This window comes from Pholcus phalangioides, unplaced genomic scaffold, assembly GCF_987345545.1.
Source record: "Pholcus phalangioides strain wild (caught in Gottingen) unplaced genomic scaffold, Ppha-v1.0 ptg000042l_1, whole genome shotgun sequence".
Classification (NCBI taxonomy): Eukaryota; Metazoa; Arthropoda; class Arachnida; order Araneae; family Pholcidae; genus Pholcus; species Pholcus phalangioides.
The window spans coordinates 10,280,178-10,304,136 of NW_028301628.1; the positions used below are offsets into that span (position 1 = coordinate 10,280,178).

The window sequence follows — 23,959 nt, forward strand, 5'->3', positions numbered from 1 at the left end:
CATATCTAAGAAGGAATCGAGCCTCTTAGGATCGCAATGAGGAATGATAATGTAAATTTAGGCGGTGCTCAATCTTAATATGTAAATTTAATTGAGACATGACGCCGCTGTGTGTTATTGGTTAAAAAAAAGCCTGTCGAAAGTTCTCTCACGTTGTTCCAAGCCGTATATAGCCTAACGTATTCTGTCAAAATAAAAGAATCGTATCTGTTATCTTTCAAAGTTTATATGGTCGGAAGATCGAGTCAGTAATGATAGTGAGGAACCAAGAGACACCCAGGCTCTGGTGATGCAAGCACGTTGTCCCAAGGGACTCGTGTACCTCCGGGGAACCTCACATTTATTAAGCTTGAAAAATATATTTATGCACATGGGCAGGTGGCATTTGCACATCGCCATTAAACGTTTAAGTATGAAGTTTATGATCGAAAAATGGTGATAGAGGTGAATAAATCACAGTTATATAAAATCACATAATCGTCATAATCGGGAATAGTTCTCGATAAAATTTGATCAGCTTCTCTTCAGATATTTTCATTGACACTTTTTATCGATTGACAGTAACTGAATCAATCTGCAGCCGAGTCGATCCAATAGCTAAGTCAGTAGCATCATAACGCATGGGCCCCTCTAAGCATAAGGCCCGGAGGGACCTCAAGTCAGCTCCTGAAGTGCTTACTGATCAAACATCTTCGACCTTGGTTGTTAAAACCTTCTAATTATTACTGCTGCCCCGGGACCCCTCTTCTCCCAAGATGGAGTTGGGTTCCTGCTTGTCTCAGTTGCTCTATGAGAGAGAGAGAGAGATCATTTTGTACAACCGTCATTCTTTCTAATCCATCCAATTTTTGGTCTAGGAGGTCCATGATCCGTTTAGAAGTGTCACTCATAAGTCCAGCTCCTCAAATCAAATAAAGGACCCCCATATCATTGAAAATTGTTGTCCATTGTGAATTTTTTTTAGGTTAAATATTTCAATTTATTACCTTAGTGAGGTTTTTTACAGGAATTCAAAAGATTCTCCAAAAATGTTTCGGCCCTGAATTGAGTCCTTTCCGTTTCTGCTATGAGTGCCTGTGGTCATTTTACCGGACCATAAAAAACAATTAAACTATATCTATCGGATTCTACGGTCCGGGAGGTTTGTGATCCATTGAGAATTCCTTCAGTGTTAAGCCACTCGAAGGCCCAGTGCCAAGTTGAAGTGATGGGCCTAAGGGTAACGCTGAAAGAATTCTTAAATGGTTTACAAACGTCCTAGAATATGGTTTTCTTTCAAAAAAAAAAAGTTATGATCAGGCAGAATGACCACAGACACTCGTGGCAGCAGCTTTCGTCTGAAGATTAGTCTTTTCTCATGGAAAGGACTCGCTCGATTCAGGTCCGAAACCTTTCGTTGGAGAATCTACTTTCTGCAAAAAAAAAATTTATAGTAAAACACTGAATTGTCAGTAAAATAATAAAATGAATCTCTGAAGTGAAAAATAAAATCTATTAATAATTTAGAACAAGCAAAATACTTCAATTACTTGAATATTAAATTTTATAACCCTACTAGGAAAAATACCCGACTACTTGGGGGTGTAACGCACCTCACCAGGTGGAAATCATCCTGGGCCCCAGGGCTGGAGCCTTGTCAACCCACTCCTTGTGGGAGCCATGGGTGTGTTTAGTCATATACTGGCAGCATAAGAAAAGTGGCAAATCATTGTAAAGGGATAAACGTCTGTCAAACGCATTGTTTGGGAACATTGGTTACCAAAGTAAAGATTCCAAAAATCATTGTTGAGGTCTAAGAACCAATATTGCTCGACAGTTTGTTCACCCATTTGGACGTTTCCCAGCTCGGACAAACTTTCAAAGTAGCCTATTATTCAAATCGCATCCTAATTGGTAGGCTATATATGCGAAATTCAGCGACGATCGTTCAAAATTGTATATTTGCATAAAGAACATACAAACAGGCAGACACACACACAAAAAATAAATTTTATATATATATTAGCAAAAATACCCGGCTCTGCCCGGGTTTCTTCAATTACTGGGATGATTGAAAAAAGCCAAACCATTTTAAAGGACTAAACTATTATGCATATACTGGCAGCATTAGAGAAGTGACAAACCATTGTGAAGGGATATGCATGTCTGGAAATGCATTGTAACGGAACCACGGTGACCTAAGTAAACATTCCAAAAGTCATTGTTGAGGCCCAGGAACCATTGTTGCCCGACAGTTTTTTGGCCATGTCGGACATTTGCTCAGCTCTGACGATTTTTTAAAGTAGCCTATCTTTCAAATACAAATACACACAAGGACACAACAGGCAAAACGAGGTGGCTGAGAAAGAGATGCCATAACAAATATAGATGTCATATATTTCAAAAATACTTCAACCCAATTACAAATGCAATTATAAGAACTATACATACGTGATGAAATATCATACAATGCCCATAAAAAAATATTTATGGTAGTCATTTAGGGTCGTCAAAAGTCGGGTTCTGTTTGGTATATATGCTAAATTTTGCGGCGATCGATCAAAAATTGTAGATTTGCATAGCGAACATACACACAGACAAATAGAAAATCAATTTTATATATGGACGGCTTTTATATAAAAAAAAAACCAAGTGCCATTAAATCATAACTGAGAAAAATCTATTGAAAGTTATCTTCGATTCAGTTATCTCTTCAGTTTGGTAGTAGGTTCAAGTGCACACAGACGACATCACAGCCTATATCTCACTTGGTTCAATTTAGATAAAAAATCCGATCTCTTTTATATAGTTCAGATGTCGGTATATCTCAAAAATGTTAAAAATGGCGCTTGATTCCTTTTATATAAAAGCCGTCCATATATAGACTAGCTATAATATCCGGCACTGTGTCCAGAATTTCTGTATATACATTCTTCTATATTAGTTCTGTATCACTTCTGCATTGAAGAAGTGATAAACGATTGGAAAGGAGTAAACACGTCTGAAACGCATTGTTCGGGAACCACGAGAACCAAAGAAAACATTCCAAAAGGCATTGGTGAGTCCCGAGAACCAGTGTTGCCCAAAATGTTTTCTCTCATTCCGGGCGTTTGCCCAGCTCTGACAAACTTTTGAGGTGGCCTTTCGTTCAAGTCGGCCCCAGTTTCGTAAATATTAAAAATTCGGCGAAGATCGGTCTAAAAATTGTGGTTTGTATAGAGAACATGCATATATATATATACAGATAGACAGAAAATAAATTTTATACACATAGATAAGATAGACAATTCAGTGTTTCGCAACTGAAATAAATTTTTACAGACGTTTAGAAGATTCTCTAAAAATATTTCTGCCCTGAATCGAGTCTTTCCCGCTGCTGCTGATATGAGTGTCTGCGGTCATTCTGCCGGACCATAACTTTTTATTCAAAAAAAAACCATATCCATCGGATTCTACGGTCCGGGAGGTTTGTAATCCATTGAGAATTCCTTCAGTGTTACTCATGGAAAAAAAACATGAATTAAAATAAAAACCAAGAGCCACATCCGTTTGCCCACATTCCAGGAAACACGGCCGGTTGATTGGATGAGCTCTATTTTTCTAGCCGCTTCCCTTTTGTATCTAGCATGTATTAAATATGTATTGAAAGAGGAATATATCGAAGAGAAAAGAACTCGTTCCGATTGTATTCAATCTGAATAATCTTCTTTTTTTCCCGAGTCATAGTTCAATTGTGGAACAGTAGCTATACACGTATATAATACAGTACCCCGAGATGATTGTTATATACATACACTCGTACACACAACGTTGTCCCGCTGACAACTATTTCTGATATCGTGGGTCACGGGCGCGCGCGATTCAACAATATTTCGGACAATGACATGGTTGTTTTTATTGTTATAATTTTTTATTTTTTTTCAATTGCCGAAACACAATAACCTTCCACACAACCTGTCTTCTCTCCTTCCATTATTAGGATCATGGGACTTCAGAATGTGAACAATAAAAGTGACTTCAAAGGTTTGTCCGTGCGGTGTTATTATATGGGGTTTTTTTTTCTTTGTTATCTCTTCACCCTAAATTTTCCATTTGACTATATAATTGTTTCTCAAATTGTTGACCGTGATCTCCACTTACTGTATATGTTTGAGAATACTCGAATTTTCATTTCTAATACATTTTTTTTTATGTATAGCTTGACTTGAGGATGCTTTGAGCCATATGACCCGCGGGTCACATGTGGCGGCCCTTGGAGTCACCAGATGTGGACTGTTACCTCAACCCTAATTTTGTAAAAATGAACTAAGCGACACATTCCCAAATAATTTTAGTGACCCGCGGCTTATTAACAGATCACCATGGCTAGCTGCTGTTGCCACGGCACAGTTCAATTCCAGAGCTTTTAAGTGACCCGTGACGAATTCAAAGATCACTTAAGCGACCAGCGCCATATTTACAGATTACCGCGGCACAGTTGCAGAACACTTAAGCGACCCGCGACGCATTTCCAGATCACTTATGCGTCCCGCAACAATCATCTGGGTCCAGCGAGCAGCGCCTGTTACTTATAAATTTGGGCCCTGAGCAAACATGACTTTTTTGGGCCCTCTATACATGGCATTCTTTGAGGCAGAGGGATATGCAAGGGGGTAGAGACCCATGTCCCCCTCTTCCCAAGACGATCAAAAATTTAAAATATTTGTTAATATTTTTGTAAAAAAATCGGAATATCGAAAGTGTCCGATTCGGCCCCGAAAATTTGTAGGGTCTGTTTGCCTACGCGAGAAACATGCCCTGCCAACGTGAGTGGAGAAAATCATTGGGAAACAAAATTACTGATAGAACATAAATCTTTCATCAGTTGTGTGGTCGCAATTTCCCAGAATAAAATTGTTCTGTGAAGATTCCAGGAAGAGAGAAGACCACCCGCAAACATGTGGTCTTGAAGACTGAACTTGAACAGATGTGGATGATGATGGCTCCATGTGTGTGTTCCTTCTAACTTTTTCCAAAACGGTCTTCACCAAGACTCGGAATTCTTCTCTCCAACGATGAGAATCTTTTACTGCAAGAACAACACGGCTGTGAGATGGGAAATCGCCCTCGTCACCCAATAATACACTCACTCTACAAGGGACACACGTTGTATTTTTAAGTAGCATGTCCATCGTCAAGACCTGTCGGCGGCGAATCCTTTGCAATCGGGGAGTTAAAAGGAAGAAGTTGACAAGTGTCTTTGGTCTTTTCTTCCTTTTAAGGGAAAGATCAATGGGTTTAGCGTCCTCCTTTTGATAGACTCATTAGTCGCATATAACGGTTATTAATGTCATTATATTCTATTTGGAGACACACATTGAGTCTATCTCATTTACATTTTTGTCTTGCTCGATCACTGACTATACCGGTCCGGACAATTATGGTATTATTTTTTTGTGTTTCCTCGGTATCGTGCACCACCTGCATCCACAGGACACGATGACAAACACCCTCTAGCATCTACGAGTTCTCTACCAATCAACAAATAAGGTCCGTCTTCTCCCGTTTACTTCAGTGCAGTGACAAAAGCATATACCGCATCAATTTGCCATGCAAAGCATCTGGAGGGATGTTTTGAAAAGTTGCTTTTTTCTGTTGGTGCCTCATTATATGTAAATGATCATAGATGTACAACTAAATAAAAACAGACATTAGGTATTACTACATCTGAGAATCGCCATCATTCTGAGTTCGACACAGTAATGTTATTTTATAACTTAAATGTTGGGTATATTTGGAAGTGGAACTGATTTTTGAATGGGCAAGGGAGGCATTTGTCCAGGGTTTTTCAAGTATCACGAAAATCAAAGAGCCAGGGCCCCTATTAAAAACAGGTGCTTCACAATTATTGAAAACTTTCATTTCTGAATTGTCATTAATTCGAGAATGGCTCCTTTTTCGCAATTCTGGATTTCATCAATTGTTGATTTTTAATAGTTTGAAGATGTTTCTCGCACTTACTCTGACTTCTTTCATTAATTCTGTGAAACTATTTTTCACTATTAGTTCTGAGTTTTCAATATTTCTCAACATCAATCATTTCTTAAATCATCTTCACATTTGTTTTGATTTCTCATCAATTCTGCAATCACACATTTCTTTCATTTATCCTGATATTGAAACAATTCCGAAATCTTTTATTAAAATTATTTCCTTCATCTATTTTGATTTTCCATCAATTTATGCAATCATTTCCTTCATTTATCCTGATTTTTCAACAGTTATGCGATCACTTATCCTGATTTTTTTAACAATTTCGAAATCATTTCCTCCATTTATTTTGATTTTTTATCAGTTCTTAAGAATTTCGTTAATTTACTCTGATTTTTTATGAGCTCTGAAATCATTTTATTCATTTATTCTAATTTTTAATTCTGAATTGTCATTAGAGTTATGATCTTCATTTATTCTGACGTTTCATTAGTTCTGAATTTTCATTAATTCCAAACTTTTATTTCTCAACTTTCATTTGATTCGTGTATTTCGATTGTTTCTTAACTTTCATCAAATCTGATTTTTGATTAATTCTCAAGTGATTCTCTTCTTTGATTCCGAACATCTTTCACTTATTCTGAATTTCTTTTATCAAAAAAAATTCCGAACCTATCTCTATTATTAATTCTTAAATTATTTCATTTATTTATTCTGAAATTCCTTTTATGAAAGGATGACGTCACTCCCCGCTACCATACGAAGGTTTTTAACAACTCTCTGTTGCGAAGATGAATGAATTTTTGGAAAGAGAAAATTCAACTGCCTTTGCGGGGAATAGAACTTACGTCCTTTCACTAAGTCGCCATCTGGTAGCAGTGTCAGCAAATGTGAGCTTTGGCATGAGTTAGGCCCGACCGTCCATGTACGGTCCTGTTCAGTGCACATGAGCTCCAAGGAAAGACTGAGAGATTAGTTGAATTTGTAATCTAGTGGTCTAGTACAGTGTAATCTAGTACAGTGGTCTAGGGTGTTCGCCCGGAAAGAGAAAGGGCGTATGTTCGATTCTCCGCAAAGGCGGTTGAATTTTCTCTTTCCAAAAATTCATCTTCGCAACAGCCAGTTGTTAAAAATCTTCTTATTCCTTTTAGTTATTCAGAAATTATTCTTCTTAGTAATTCTGAAATTGTTCTTTTTATAAATTCTGAAATTGTTCTTTTTATAAATTCTGAAATTGTTCTTTTTATAAATTCTGAAATTGTTCCTTTAATTAATTCTGCTGAATTCGTATGAATTTCGGTTCACTTTCTTCCAGTACATTCATTGACGTACTTTTAGTATTTTCCTGTATATTCTGGAATTTCGCACGTCTTTCAGGATGCTGACAGCCCACTATCTAGATTTTAAACCTCATTTATATTAGGGCACAAAAGGGTTCGAAAGAAGGTTTGGGGCCCCCATTCCTCCGAATTCTTCAAGACGCCCCTGATCAATATGACATTCCAACTGTACCTTCCAGAAATTTTCATATTGATTTAAGACAATTCATTTACAACATAAAATATTTACATCGCAATTCAGTTCAAAAAGAAAGGAAATGCAAAGATTTTTCAAACCACAAAAAAAAAAAATTCCAGGAAGTTCCTTTTTGCACACAAAAATATTTTCCATCTTTTTTTAAAAGATAAATAATAATTGAACTGAACTTTTTAGAAAAGCAGAAAGATGTGTATCAACATGAGGAATCTTTTCTTTTTCTTTCTTCCTTTTTTAACTTGAAAAGAAGTATGAACAAACATATATAGGAAATGGTTGTCTCTCGTGAAAGGGTTGAATGGTTCTCAAATCGCTCTCAGCGGGTCACATAAGAAAAGAAGCATTTCCAAAAGAATGAGAAGATGCGAATCTAGGGAACAATATGTACAGAGATGGCAGATGTGCAAAGTCTATAGAAAGCAGGAAAAAGGGGTTAAAAAATACATAAAGTTCTGGAGTGAGTGAGTGTATGAGCTAAGTTTAGGTCGGTCTTTTAACCCAGCGGGTTGTTCATCCGTTCTCATTCAAATCTGGAAATTTGAGCTTAAAGTTCTGCACTAAAAAATTTTTAAGAAACCGTAGCATACCATTGAACTGTCCTCGTCTTTAACATCAATTATAGATCTGTATGTTATCTTAAAATGCTTTGAGATAATCATCGATTGATTAGGTTCTCTTGAAATAATGATAAGAAATACAAAGAGTAGTATTATAATTACTTTTAGGGGAGCAAACTCAGAAATCAACTCGTCAATCGACTGCTTTTACAAGGGGACACCAGTATCGATTGGTAAGGGGCAATGCGAGGTTATGGTGTCGCAGGGAATTTTTCTCTAATAGGGTTGTTAATAAATGGAATAGCTTACCCCCAGAGGTAGTTAATTGTAACATAATTGACACGTTTAAAAAGAAATACGATAAATATGTTGGGGTAAATCGAGAAGCTATCCATACTTAGAATAAGACAACCATAAATACATTATGGGCATTGTATAGTATTTTATAATGTGTAAATATTTTTTATAATTTTTGTTAATTGCATTTTTAATTGGATTGCTGTATTTTTGAAATATATGACATCCATATTTGTTATGGGCATCTTTTTCTCAGTCACCTCGTTGGGCATTTTGTCTGTTGTGGCGTTGTATTCGTATTTGTATAAATTTTGAAAGAAATAATTTAATAATTGCTTTTATATAGAAATAATTTATAATAAATTATTTAGTATGCTAAATTAATACTAAAACTGTTTATAAATCATTTCATAATTACTTTGGAATCACTTTTAGACAAAAATTGGAGTTCTTTTTCAGAATAAATTTCAGAATTGCTGAAAGAAGTAATTTCATAATTACTTTTAGAATGAATTTCGGTATTACTTTTAGAATTATTGAAATAAATAATTTCATAATTGCTTTAACCCTAGATTACTTCGAGAATAAATTTCAGAATTATTGAAAAAAATTATCTTTGAGAATAAATTGCAGAATTGTTCGAAGAAATAATTTCAGAATTACTTTGAGAATATGGGCTGAAATGTGTAAGAGAAAAATCATATAATTTACCAGATTAATGTGAGTGGAGTACCGGCGTATCCAACTTTTTCATGAGAGGTAAAATTTTATTCCCAATATATGATCTCTTTTTTTATATTCGACGAAAGCGCGTACATATTAAAAAATACTAGCTAAATGCTCAGATTTAAATTTGTATAACTGAATTCTATTCAAAACAAAACTAATAATAATAATAAATAAATAAATAAAAACTAATGAATAATCCGTCGCATCCGTGTAGACGCCGCAAACTTCCGGAATCGTGCTTTTACAAACGTAAGTTTCTCATGGATGGATAGGTCTTGCCTGGATAGGTCAAGAAGTGTGATACGGTACATCATCCCTTACTAGATACTTATTTTTTTATTTTGCTATGTTATCTCTGAAACAAAGAAACACACATTGAAACTCAACCTATGGTCCCTCTATGGTCTGATCATCATGGTAAAAAAACCATTATACCAATTTCTTTTCTCAATTTTTTTCGGTATTTTAGAAAGAGCATTCATTCTTTGGTGTCATTTCAGTGCAAAATACTGCTACATACGTATATATATATTTTTTACCTAGAAAGAGTTGATTCGTTGTTGGTGTTCTTTTTGTAGGAGCTGCTAAAACTTTACGTGTTCATAGGTTTATAAAATCACACCGAATTGAGGGAATCGGAAATAAAATTCAAGGAAACGACTATTCAATATTGCTAAGCAGGATTTTATCTGGTTGTAGGTAACATTAAAATGAAAGCAAACTGTATATTTTAACCATAATTTTGGGCATTGTGACCAATCAAGAAATATTGTCTTTTTCCGTGCGAAATCGTTTTCGCAAATTTTCCTTTGAGAAACTTCTAATTAATTAAATTCCTGTGTTAATAAATTAATTAAAAATATGCTAACAGCACCCATTGGCATCTATATTTTCAAAGAGAAATTTTCAATACGGTTTTTATTTGGGGGAATCATACAGGGTTAATAATTTCCGGGGTATATTTTCAAAAAAAGAGGTTTTTATTTATGTTTTTCGAAACAGCAATGACTGCAAAACGGCATTGAAATCCGCAGTTAAGCGGCTAAATATTCTTATATCAAATTTAGCGGCTAAAGAGCTGTGTAACTCTTGAAACTTCAACTTTCGTATCTACACTCTGTGATTTCATTTGTGGATCATAAATAGAAGGTTAGCCCGACACTCGAGGCAGTTGTTGAATATTTACGCGCTACGTATCGGCTTTTTAACGGGTAAATGAATACCGAACAAGAAGTCGGTGATGAAAAATCAGATATCGAAAGGAAAAATGTCATTGAAGAATTTTTCTCATTGCGGTACCAGCTTTTATCATTTCATATTCGCTTTTGTTTTCTCCAAGAAAACAAAAGTGGAATATTTTTGTTCTACAATTGGTTATGTCTGATCAAAATGCCGATGAGAGAAAATGGAAATTCAGTGGATTCCAAGCACGTAAAAAATTCGTGGATTCCTCTAATACTATATCTGATGCAATTGGAATCCCCTTCGAGGTAATATACCGTCGATTATCTCCCTTTTGTTTGTTGTCCTGATGCTAATTACATGTCCAACGCTTCCTCCAGATGCTGAAGGAACGAGGAAGAAAAAAAGACATGTTTAGGCGATACCATGAGAAAATTTCTGGATCCATCTTCCGGATTCATAACTAAATTACATCCTCGATTTATTTATGGGTACTGGCGGACGATGCTAGAGGAAACATGCAAGCAATGTTTCTATTTTTGCTAGTGCTTGGGAGGCTCATTGACACTTCTCGTTGTCGATTTGTTCAGCTTAAAATGACCATCAAAACTCGAAGTTACGGAAGATCATATTTGATCAGAAATTCTCAACCTCCCAGGCATTGCGGGCTAAAAAAAAGAATTCCATGAAGCTCGAGGGCCAACAAGTCATACCGCGGTATCTACATTCACACAGTGGCGTCGGAACGGTCGCGCCCAACGGGGTCCAGGCTCTCGAGTCGAACAGAAAACCCTATATTATTTGAGAATTTTGCGTATAATATTTCGAGATAATTTTAAATATTATTTTTCATTAATCCTGGAAATATTTTTTAAGTATTTTACTATGAATTTTGAAAATACTCATGAATTGCAAAATACTTTTTTTCCCGCGAATTCCGAAATTATTTCTTTCAATAATTTTATAATTACTACTGTCATTAGTTCTTGAATGTTTTTCTAAAAGTAGATTTTAAATAACTTTTTTTACTAATTCGAGATTTGAAATCTTTCTTTTTCCTTTTTTTGGAGGCTTTTTTCATCATTTCTCCAAGTTCCGTAAGTATGTAAGCTTTTCGTATACGGGTCACAGCAAAAAGCTTCGAGGGCCACGTGTGGCCTTCGGGTCGGCGTTTCGCAAATTTTCCTTTGAAAACTTCTAATGAATTAGCACATGTCAGAAAGCGATGTGTATGTGTTCTGTATCTATCGTGAAGTTTGTAACTCAAGAATGTTTTTCATGCGTCTAAGAAATGCTTCCATCTGTCTTTCAAATTCGGAAGCAAACATCTCGACCGATTTCTGAGTATTGCCTGTATTTTGCCTGTCGTGTGTACGTGAATTTTTAATTATTGTAGAGCTGATTGTTCTCTGTAGAGAGACGTTTAAAATTTGTTGCCCAGGGCTCCGACTCAAAAGAAGGGAAGCCCTATGTTATTAATGAATTTTATTTATATATATTTTGAGATTGTTTCTTCATTAAGTATGAAATTTTATTCATTCATAGATTATTTTTAATTAAACTTGAGTTTTTATTAATTCAGGAATCATTTCTTCATTAAATATGAATATTCATGAATTGTGAAATATGTTATCCCACTAATTCTCAAATTGTTTCCTTCGACAATTATGAAACTTTCATTATGAAATTATTCTTCGTTGATGCTGAAATGTTTTCTATGATTAGTTATGAAAAGTTTTTTATGATTAGTTATGAAATGTTTTCTGATTAGTTATGAAAATTTTTTTCTATGATTAGTTATGAATTTTTTTCCAGACGTAAGTAATTTTTTTAAACTTACTTCTTTCGCTAGTTCTAGAATACATTTCTCCATCAAATATGGATTTTCAAGAATTGTGAAATTTTTTATTCCACTAATTCTGAAATTATTCTAAAATGATTCCTTTTAACAATTATAAAATGATTTCTTTCAATAGCTATGAAATTATTCCTCATTTATTCTGAAATTTTTTCGCATTAATTCTGAAATTTTTTCGCATTAATTCTGAAATTTTTTCTCATTAATTCTGAAATGTTTTTCTAAACGTAATTCTGAAATGTTTTTCTAAACGTAATTCTGAAATGTTTTTCTAAACGTAATTCTGAAATGTTTTTCTAAACGTAATTCTGAAATGTTTTTCTAAACGTAATTCTGAAATGTTTTTCTAAACGTAATTCTGAAATGTTTTTCTAAACGTAATTCTGAAATGTTTTTCTAAACGTAATTCTGAAATTACTACTTCCATCAATTCCAGAATTGACTCTTTTCATCGAAGTTTTTTTTTCCAGCATTTCTTTATGAATTCTGTAACTATGTAAGCCCCTTTGTAGGCGGGCCACTGCAATAAGCTTCGAGGGCCACATGTGGGCCAAGGGTCATGCTTTGAAGTCACCCCCCCCCCCCCAATGTATAAGTAATCGATAATAAAAATTATTTTCGTTGATATCTAACTTCTTGTGTTTTACGTTCAAATTGGGCGTGAAATTTCACAATCGTTACACACACACTTCTGCCGATCCGAAATTCTATTTATTTCCCAATAATACACCCTTCCAGCTGATAGTTTTTTTCAGCAATTAGAAAGCAATAAATCGGATCTGCAGGGTCTTGAAGCCAGAAGTTCTAGATTTTACGATCGTTATAAGCCCCCCAACCTCTCTTCCTTTTCAGTGCAATGTCCTAGTTGTTTTGCCAGATTTGAAAAGAAAAAAACAGCCTAAGGATTAAGAAAGAGTATCGGAAAGCGATAAGATATCGTAAGAAAGAGAAGCCATATTGAAATAAATAAAAAAAATTGAGAAGAAAAATTAATAATTTAGGACAAGTTGGTTATGATGATGATGATGATGTAGAGCCAGACTTCGACCTACATTCCAATGAATATCGGTAGCAAAGGCCTGTTTCGTCCGCGACCACCTCCAGATGCTTGTTATGTCCCCAGACGCTAGGCCCTTAACCTATTCCCTACGCGTCGCTATTCAACATACGTACTAGAAGCGATTTATTTATTTATTTATTTTAAATAATGACAATAATGATAATAACAACGACAACATAGCTTTTCCCCTTCCACGTAACAAATCACATAATATTTTCAATCATTGGCATTTTTTCCGCCTTGTAGAGAATACTTATACTGACCCCGTAAAATTTTCATTAATATTCATGTTATTGAATTTTTTTTTTCTCTCTCTCGGTCAACGAATTGATTCGGTCTTTTGATAGAATATTTTGGGAAAAATATTCGAATTTTTGTAATGATGTGAAGTATTTGCAAAATACTTGAGTGTCTTTTATCTTGCATTTCTAAGAATTTTTGGAATTTCTCTTTCCCCCCCCCCCCAAATGTAATTGGTATCATTATGAATATGTATATAAGGATTTTGAAAAATATTCGCATTTTTATTATTCAATTTATGGCGAAAAAATATTTATTCTGGAAATGAAAATCCGACGAAACGTCAGGAATGTTCGGAATGTTGAAAGGTAAATTGTTTGTTTTATGTTCAATAAATATTTGTTTAGCAACGATTCAAGAAAAAAAAAAGTAATGAAATTCCTGAATCAATGAACGCCAGGATTTATCCCGTTGCCGAGATCTCTTCCAGCCTAGCTTTGTGGCAGAGTCTGGAACAAATGCTAAGAACATTGTTGTTCATCGCTACGAAACTTTGTTGTTCCGAGTAGTTGAAACGGGACATTGTTGTTGTTGTGGGCATCGATACAAACTTTGTTGTTCTGAGCATTGTTATGAAATATTGTTGTTCTGAGCAATGTTATGAAATATTGTTGTTCTCAGTATTAAAAGAAGACTTTATTGCTCTGCACATTGTTTGGAGACTGTTGTTCCGAGCATTGTTACGAGACTTTGTTATTTTCAGCATTGTTACAAGACTTTGCTGTTTTGAGCATTGTTATGAGACTTGTTCTTAGCAGAGTGAGAAAAATTGGTTGTTTGGACCCAGTGCAATGTTTGAAATGACTCTTGTTTAGAGCTTATATAAAATTACTCTTGTTTTAGAGCTTGTTTAAAATGGCTATCGTTCAGGGCATTATTCGCATTGGCACTTTATCTAGACAATCTTTCAAACAATTGTTTAGACAACGTTAGACGATCTTTCGAACAATTTTTTGCCATGAGTCTTGTTCAGAGCATTGTTGTCAATCATTCTTTGCTCAGAGCATTGTTGTCAATCATTCTTTGCTCAGAGCATTGTTGTCAATCATTCTTTGCTCAGAGCATTGTTATCGATCACTCTCACTCTTTATCGTTCAGAGCATTGTTTTATCGATCACTCTTACTCTTTATCGTTCAGAGCATTGTTTTATCGATCACTCTTACTCTTTATCGTTCAGAGCATTTTATCTCAACCATTTTTTGTCTTGTAGAGCATTGTTAGCCATCTCCCTTAATCGTTGACATCATTGTTAATAGTGACTCCATTGCTCATAGCATAGTTAATAAGGGCTCTATTGCTCGGAGCAATGTTGAAAATTATTCTATTGCTAAGAGCATATTATTTGATATTAGTCCGTTTATTCAGCCAATAGTCTCAATTGATCCCCATGATAGAGTCCAAAATCTTGAAATGGTCCATTAATTTATTTTTAAACCTCTAAATAAATTTGAACCCATGGAAAAGGCATTGCTATCGATCACAGGAAATTCTAATTACATTTCATACTTCAAATTATGTTGTTTTTTTCGAGGGAAAAAAAATGCTGTGTGCGTCTTTTCTGCATGAAGTATGACTTGGTTATACGAAATGATTCTTCCATTGGCTTCACACTAATCGTGATAATTCTCTCCAGACGAAGAAGAAACCTTTTCGGTTTACCATTTATGCATGAAGCCCGAAGAAGTTAATCCTTTTTCGACTGAGACAAGAGATTCTCGCTAATCCTCTCTCTCTTCTTCCTTCTTGTCTGGATGATTCATCATGTTTCATTATATCCTCATCCTATGGTTCGCTGGGTTCAGTTCTTCTTTACTGAGAAATCGATAAAAGTCTAGTTTGCTTCTTGAACCATCGATACTTAGGCTTCAATCGATCCTACTGTCACACAATCATGTCAGAGTCACTAAATTTAAAAAAAAAGTTTGTGGTGTCAACGGAGACACGGTCGCGCTTAAGGAGTGTGCGACGGGTATGGTTGTACCAGGTCCTGCACTCTGGGTAATAGAAATTAAAAATATATATATGCATATATATACAGTCAATTCGTGATAAGTCGAACTCTGATACCAATATAGTTTAGCATTTTGCAATATAATTTAGCATTTTGCAATATAATTTAGCATTTTGCAATATAATTTTGGATTTTGCAATATAATTTTGCATTTAGCAACAGAATTTAACATTTAGCGATAGAGTTTTGTACATAGCAATAGAATTCAGCAGATTCACACATTTATATGTTTGCAAAAAGTGAATGACTTTCTCACGAAAGAAGGACAAAAAAAATAGAGAGACAGTCAAAAATCATTTCATTTCTTTGACAGAAAATAATCTTGTATACACTTTATTTAATTCGTTTCATTTGTACAAGTGTCATGTAAGGAAACGAACGCATACATAATACAGTATGAACGTCTAGTTTATTTCTGAATATTCTCATTCAATAGTTAAATATGATATTGAATCAGAATAAGTTATCTTTTCGAATTTCTTCATCTAAAGTAGTTTGACATATTTTGCTAATACGATATTCGTAAATACACTATAAAGATTGCAAAATCGTACTTTACCCCACACTCTGAAATTGGAGACTAAAATTAACTCGAAGTTTTCTGTTGGCCGCTGACCATTCGACTTATCGAGATTTGACTGTATATTAATTGAATTTTTGTAGTTGTAAAATGAGATGACTAAACTTAAGTCATGTAAATACTGTATACAAAAGAAATATTGGAGAAACATTAGTCTCACGAAGTTGAAAAGGAGTGCTTGATTCCCTGGGTATCAAATTCACCCCCCCCCCCCTGATCATCTAAAATCATGGGAGGTCAAACATCTTGGGTGATGACTAAATGCTTTCGTCTTCTTTTTAGGCGTGGTCCTGGTCATTGGGATAAAATATAAAATACAAAATATAAAATTTCTTATAAAGTGCTACCTTATATTTAACATAGAAAAATTTTCTCTGCACAGAGAAGCCTTCTCAGTCACTTTCGGACTCTAAACGTCCATACTTTGCAAATTTATTTGCCATGAAAAAATTGTGCCTTTCTCAATTAATTTTGTCCATAACCAATAAAAGGGTATATAAATATAAAACTTTACCAGTAAAAATGTGCCTGCTATAAGATATTGAAAACAAGTTTACATCACAGTATTGTATACACATATGTAAAACTCATTCAAACTAGAACTACTACTGTCACCTGTCAAATAAAAAATACAACTTGTGATGCTTCGATAGAAATTGATGACCGGTTTTTGATTATTGTGCCGCATTAAAAAACGGTGTAGTATGATATTGGCAAATATTTTTTGACCAATGATATTAATTGAACTGTCATGTTCGAAATTTTAACAGTTGTTGTTTGCGTATGGTAATCTAGCGTTAGTACGGTGCTCGAAAGTAAAATCAAGAAAAATATAGATTGCACTTTTTCAGTTATGATTCTGGTTATTTACACTTCTTTACCAGCTTGTGCTTCTTACTAATGTTATTTTACCATACACAGATAGCAACTGTTAAAATTTTCAAGCAAACTTGACAATTCAACTGATATATTGCTGCTCAAAAAATACTTATCAGTATCATACCATATTAACTTTTTCTATGCGGCGCATTAATCGGAAACCTGTCATCAATTCCAATCGAAGAATCACCACGGTTTTAGTTTTCATTTGATAGTTGGCAGCAGTAGTTCTAGCTCAGAGATATTTCTTGCATATGTAGAAGCATACTTCGAATTGGAAAAAGTATCCAAATAACGTGCAGAACTCATTCATGTTGCAAGGGGTTGTGCAGTTATCAAAATAAATTAACTTTTTGTACTGGTATTCTGTTCTCGAAAACCCAATAAGAGTGCTGTTTTGAGGCTAACAAAAGAAATCCGCGTTTCTAAGTGCGATTTTCGCAGAACTATTTGAATTCAAAAATCGAAGAAAAGTTGGGGGAAAACAGCATAAAAAAACTAACGGATAACGTTTTTTTCCCCGATTTATTCTGTTGTTTCAATCTGCCGATTTTTTTTTAATACAAATACAACGCCACAACAGGCAAATTGCCCAACGAGGTGGCTGACTTAAGAACATCATGGATCCCTGAGCCATTTTTTTTTGGAGGCCCTAGATGAGTGGCATCATCTATATTAAATTCCAAATAAAGATCAGCTTTGCGAGTATATTAGTAACAAGGAAGTTTTCTTCTTTGAAAGCTCTCCGGGTTCCTGAATTTTTAAGAGTTCCGTGGCTTTTGATCATGCGGAACAAAAAAAAAACTGTCACAGAACCCCAAGGTTCCGTCGAACACCAGCTACGCGCCGGTGTCCGCAAAAAAGAGGTTTTACTGTATTTAAAAATTGCCTCTAATTACGGAGATGCATGTCCGTTTGAAGAAACACCCTCAAAAATATATTTTGGTTATAGCGACCTCGGCTGTAACGACACTCCGGCTACAATGTCAATAGTTGGTAGTGCGGCGTGATTCCCATAGAGAATAATGCCAATGAACCTTTCTAAAACGTCTATGAAAACGCGACGACCTCGGATATAACGAAACATTTTTTGCTTCCTTTTCTATAATGTTTCGCAAAGAAAATCTAATCCTAGAATTAGAGATCAGCACGTTGAAGTGAGATGTTTGTCTGTTGTTTTATCATACCAAGCATTCAAAAAAGGATTTATTACGTGTTTGGACTTGATCATTGACATATTTTTTAGTGATAGTTTTATGAGCTTTAAACCGTGTCCGGGAAATTCACCGAATGGAAAATTCATCGCTGAGAAAATTCACCGGCATCAGTTAGACATAAGTGAATGAATGATCGACTAAGCAAGTGAACGGGTGCGTAAGTTAATAAGCGAATGAATGACGAAACCTGCCTGTCACTAGGGCTAGCTCGCTCTCGCTCATTCACTCACAAGTTCACTCTGTCAATCACTAGGTATCTAATTCTATCACTCACTGGGTCACTCCCTCCATCACTCACTCATTAGGTCTCTCTCTATACCACTAACTCACTAGGTTTCTCATTACATTACTCACTCACTAGGTCACTCACTTACACACCAAGTACCTCACTCACAATGTCGCTCACTATGTCACTCGATCACTCACTCAGTTGGCCGGTCACTTAATTTTACCTTTTGGTCTCTCATTTACTCCCTAGGTCACTCACTTATGCCCTATGTCTCTCACTAGGTCACTCATTCTATCATCATCTCACTAGGTTGTTCACTTCATTATACACTCAATCACCTGGTCACGCAATCTGTCACTCACTCACTCATTAACTAGGTTGCTCACTCTCACTCGTTTACTGACTAACTAGGTCGCTCACTGTGTCACGCGTACTCAATCACCAGGTCATTTACTTACTGACTAGGTCGCTCACTGTCACAAACTCAATCTCTAGGTCACGCACTTACTAGTTCACTCATGCTGTCAATTTAGCTCACTTTATATCCCTCAGTCTACCACTAGGTCGCTCATCATGATATTCACTCACTTAGTCGCCTACTCACTCATTAGGTCACTTACTCTATCTCTAGGTCGCTCACTCTGTCTCTAGGTCGCTCACTCTGTCTCTCCCTCACCCAGTAGTTTGCTCACTCTGTCATTCCTTGCTCACTTACTGGTGCACTGACTCGTGTCGAACTGTTGTCGGTGAATTTTCCGCCAATGAGTGTGATACGTGGTCAGTGAATTTTTTTAGCGATGAATTGTCGATGAATTTTCCGGCGATGAATTGTTGGTGGTGAATTTTCCGTACATACGGTTCGATATAGGTGTTTAAGTAGATTTCGTTCGCAGTTCATTGTCAAAAATACGTCAATGTAATGGTGTATTGACGTATTTTGAACACACCTTCGAATATGTACGCATTTGAATTTGCGTGATCGTTTCAATTGAACCTCGGACATGATCTGTTTTGCCGAATACCCATGACCACAACAACTGATCCTTTCTCATTCCAGCTATCACTATATAGCTCGTCACGCTTACTGATTGCACGCAAATGTATATCAATAGGAATTCCGTGAGCTTTCGGCGTATGCATTGAGTTTTGATTGAAAGTTTCACGTCGATTGATTCTAATCGAATGAAGTGATATTATTTGCTTCTACATGCGTACTGTGCGATTACTACTATTGATTATAAGCAAACATTATAAAAGTATGCGAGTTTCACAATTGATCATTGAAAGACATATAGAGTATGTAGGGGTTGGGGGGGGGGGGGAAGACATTTTATTGATCTGATCGAGGTCGCAAATCCGGCCGTGGTTGACACGTACGACGAGTTTGACATTTCTTCACTTTTCCTGCCACCTATTATGACTTATATTCGTCACATATGCGAATGTCTATGTATGTCATATGAATGCCTATGTATGGAAATGTTATCAAAATATCGATTTAAATGGAATCGGTGCCGTAACAATCTGAATCGCGTTTCGAGTTCTTTCCGTCTATGTCATCGTCACGTAACACGTCTTGTGACCGACCCGGTTTGAACTCATCGGTGGAGATATAGGATCATACAAGTGTGTCATTGAAGAGTCCATCCTAGTCCGAGTTCACACTGGACCAATACTACAGAATAACGATGCAATCTGAGTCGATGTTGCGGTTGTATCACTTATAGTGTCGGTCTAGCGCAGGCATCTTCACCCTGTTGCTCGCGAGCACCACGGTACTCCCTGAAGCACCCAGAGTACTCGATGCTCGAATTGCCGATTTCGTGCTCGCGAACACTTAATCAACATTCTAAATGAACGCCTTGTTTGTACAAATTGCATTCAGAGATCGGAAACCTCCTGATTTCATGCATTCGTATGTCAAACCTGTCGTAATGGTGCTCTTCTTTTGATGATGAGTACATTCAGCGCTCGCGACTAAAAAACGGCTGACGTCTATGTGCACCCAGTCTAAGGATATAAAACGTTTCCCGTAGTTGAGTCTATGAACCTAAAATGTTCTCGTGGTTGAGGCGATGAGCCTGGAATGGTCTCGTGGTTGAGGCGATGAACCTGAAATGGACTCATGATTTAGTCGATGAACCAGAAAACAGTTTAGTGGTTGAGTCGGTGAGCCAGGATCGTAGCTTGAATTTTTGTGGAGAGCAGGAGGGGGAAAACGAGATTTCGTTGCCCCGTCCCCTATGAAATTCAATAATTTTGTGTTCTTCTGTGTTTTTTTGTTCCCCCTGAAGTTGGTCTCCCGGGGCAGTTGGTCCCTCTAGTTCCGGCCAGGCTAGAACGGTCTCGTGGTTGACTTGATGAACGTAAAGAGCAGTATAGAGAGAAACGATGTCACACTCTCCGCAATTCATACGAAGTACGAAAGCCTGGATAACCAAGCGGAGGTTGATTATCCAGGCTTTCGTACTTCGTATGAATAGCGGAGAGTGACATCGTTTCTCTCTATATGTCGCCATCTGGGGCACTAACGTCGTAAGAGCTATTAGCTGAGCTAGGCTGTCTATGCGCAGTCCCGTCCAGCATTCATACATATGCTGTAAGGAATGAAAATGTCTGTCCTCTGTAGTTAGTTCTATGGTTAGAACACTCGCCCGGACAGTGAGAGATTGGTGGTTCGATTCCCCACAGAGGAATGTGAGCTTTCTTTCCGAACTACTTCTCGATCTCCTCTTGGTTATCCAGGCTTTCGTACAGAGCAGTGTTTCCCTAAGTGGGAAATATCGCCCCCTGGTGGTCGATGGAATGGTACGGGAGGTGATAGAAGCTACAAGTATAACATAGGATCCTATGGGTTTGCTTTGAGTTGGGGGGGGGGGGGCGATGAGAGAAAAAACTTTCTGAAGAAGGGGACAGTGTGTGTGGAACAAAAAGTTTGGGAAACGATGGTAAGAGCCTTGTGGTATAGTCGGTTAACCTGGTGGAGGAGACATGTGTTTGAGTCGGCGAATCAAAAACTGTTTTGTGCTTGAGCCCCCCCCCCCCCCACCCCCGATGAGCTTAGAATGATTTTTCCCGGTGGAATCCAAGAACCTTAAACAGTTTCTAGAATTCAAGCGCTTAAATTAGTTTTGAGGTATATATGTCGTACAGGCTAAAACAGTCTCGTGGGTAAGGAAAAATATCAAGCAGAGTCTCGCAAACGGATGTATTTACTGGGAGGCTAACAATACTTTTCGAGTTATTTCAATAGCAAGCATCTTTATAATTTGCATTTTCATACTTTAAAAAAAAAAAGAATCTTAACAGAACATGAAATCAAGGTCTCATAATTGAATTGAATAACCTAAAAAAAGTGTGGTTCTTAAGATGGAAGTGAAGGGTAGGCAAGGATAAAACATTCTTATGTTGGGCGGGCAATCTAAACTACGGTCTCGTACCGGAGCGCAGCAGTACCAGAGAAAATAAAAGTTTTATAGTATAATTCAAAGGCTTAAATTTTTCATCTGTTGGAGTCAAAGAACCAAAAAAAATATTTTACTTATAATTAAAATGTGTTTTTCAAATTTGTAATTGCAAATTCTATTAAAATATTCTATCCTATTAGTTTTATAAAATGAAACCAACCATAAAAATACAGACTCAGAATAGTACGAATTTCATGAGAAAAAAAAAATGATTCCGGGGATGTTTCCCAAACTTATACCCGTTTCAGAGAGAAAACGTTTAACAATGCCACACAAGCTATGTAAAATTAGCTCAAGTCTCTGACCAGGAAACTGAAGAGCCAAAGCATGGTAAATGAGACAAATCAATCATTCAATTAACGTTGACCAATAGTTTGACCAAAGGTCTTCAACCAAAATTCTTCAAAAGAAGTTGACCCAAAAAAAATATGCAGGAAAAAACTTTATGTAAATTAAATATCCTTTAAATTTGTGAGCAAAAGCTTCCGAATCCGATAAAACTATTCCGCGAAAAACTAGTACTAAAACATTAAATTTATTTATGTTAAATTCATACAGTAGACATATACAGCAGGGCTTGACAAATCACAAAAACTATTTAGGCGGTAAACTTAGGAGGTAACAGCTCTAAATATTTTTTTTCCTGACTTTTCCGACACTTAATGGTTCCTTCTTGTGTTGAAAGATACACTGCAATGAAATTGAAGCATTTTGTGTTATCTAAAGAGACTCCAATTTAGCAATCACATGTACAAAATTTTATTTGTCAATACCGATTTTTTACTTGCCGTGGCATTCTGGCACCTAGGATTTATCAAGCCTTGGTTTTCTGTATTGAAAAAACAAAAATTGCAACTTACTTGCCACATATATGTAAATATATCCTTTTGCACAACTAGAAATCTCAAAAATGATTCCACAAAGAATCTCACTGACGAATATCAAATGTACATGAGTTTTCTTATCCCAAAGTCCAATGGCGTCGAGAAAAAGCGCATGATATCAAATAAACACTTTTTTTGAGAGGTCATATGTCTCATGTAATGTACAGGTGTTACTCATAAACAGGAACAAGAACCGATATACCAGTTGTCATATAAAGTTTTATCAGTTGATGGATGATGGACGTGCAAAAACGAAATAAACCAACCCCTAGAGAAGCATACCAAATGTTATATCTGACACGAGATATTGCAAAACCATCCCGTATCTGTCAGCCATAATCAAAGTCATCACGTGATCAAATTCCTTTCTCTTATCAAATCTGAATAACTGACAAGACTTGACGTTTCTCAGAAAAAAAAGCACTAAATGTATTTGAAGACTGTCTGTATCACAACGATGACGTCATCCTAATCGTCATTCTTTCTCCAGGATTAATGGACCGGTAAAATATGGAACAATAGAAAGAATTCGGTCATCATCATCTAACACTCAAAAACCACATAATTGAACGGGACGAAAAAGGGATTCACCCACGCGAACTCTTCGTAATGACTGCCGAAGACACTCTCCTGCAAGAAATCATTCAACCATTGGATACCCGAATCCTCATTGGCAATTACAAAAAAAAAATCACTTGGCAAAAAATTAAGGTCAAACGTTACGTTCCCTTAATTCGAACACACACACGTGCGAATCCTTAAATATGTACAGCACTGTAAACACCACCGCACACTAGTCGCTGTTTCTTCAACGTTCCAGCAGGATCTTGATCTCAGTCATATCCATCATATCGACGATGATCGATGACACTACACTATCACGAAATATACATTCGTAAATATTAGAATTAAACGTTTGTGATATTTTTTTTCTTAATATGAACACGTTTAACACAAACAGACACACACACAAACTGTATACTACGTAGCGTTTTGTGTCCTTCCAGAAAGGTAAAAAAGAAGAGAATGTATTAAGTAGGAAAACAGGCTTATTTTTCTTTTTTTTTACCAGTCTGGTGAGAAGAAAAGAGAATGAAGCACCTCTCGTATATACATACTCGTTGGTTTTCTTTTATTCTTTTTTTTTCTCTGGCTTCTGGGCCAGCAAAAATGCGGCCAGGCCACATAACTAGCTGAGAAAAGTCTTACGCCATCATTTAGCA

At 36.2% G+C, this 23,959-nt stretch overlaps 1 protein-coding gene across 1 annotated transcript in view; it reads right to left on the reverse strand.

Moving 5' to 3' along the window:
• ex (FERM domain containing expanded) overlaps positions 1–23,746 on the reverse strand; it is a 68,720-nt gene extending 44,974 nt beyond the window's left edge. The window contains exon 1 of the mRNA XM_089254718.1: positions 22,713–23,746. Within this exon, the coding sequence (XP_089110844.1) occupies positions 22,713–22,721 (9 nt within the window). The 5' untranslated portion in view covers positions 22,722–23,746. The remainder of the gene's footprint in view (positions 1–22,712) is intronic.
• Positions 23,747–23,959: the final 213 nt, after the last annotated feature.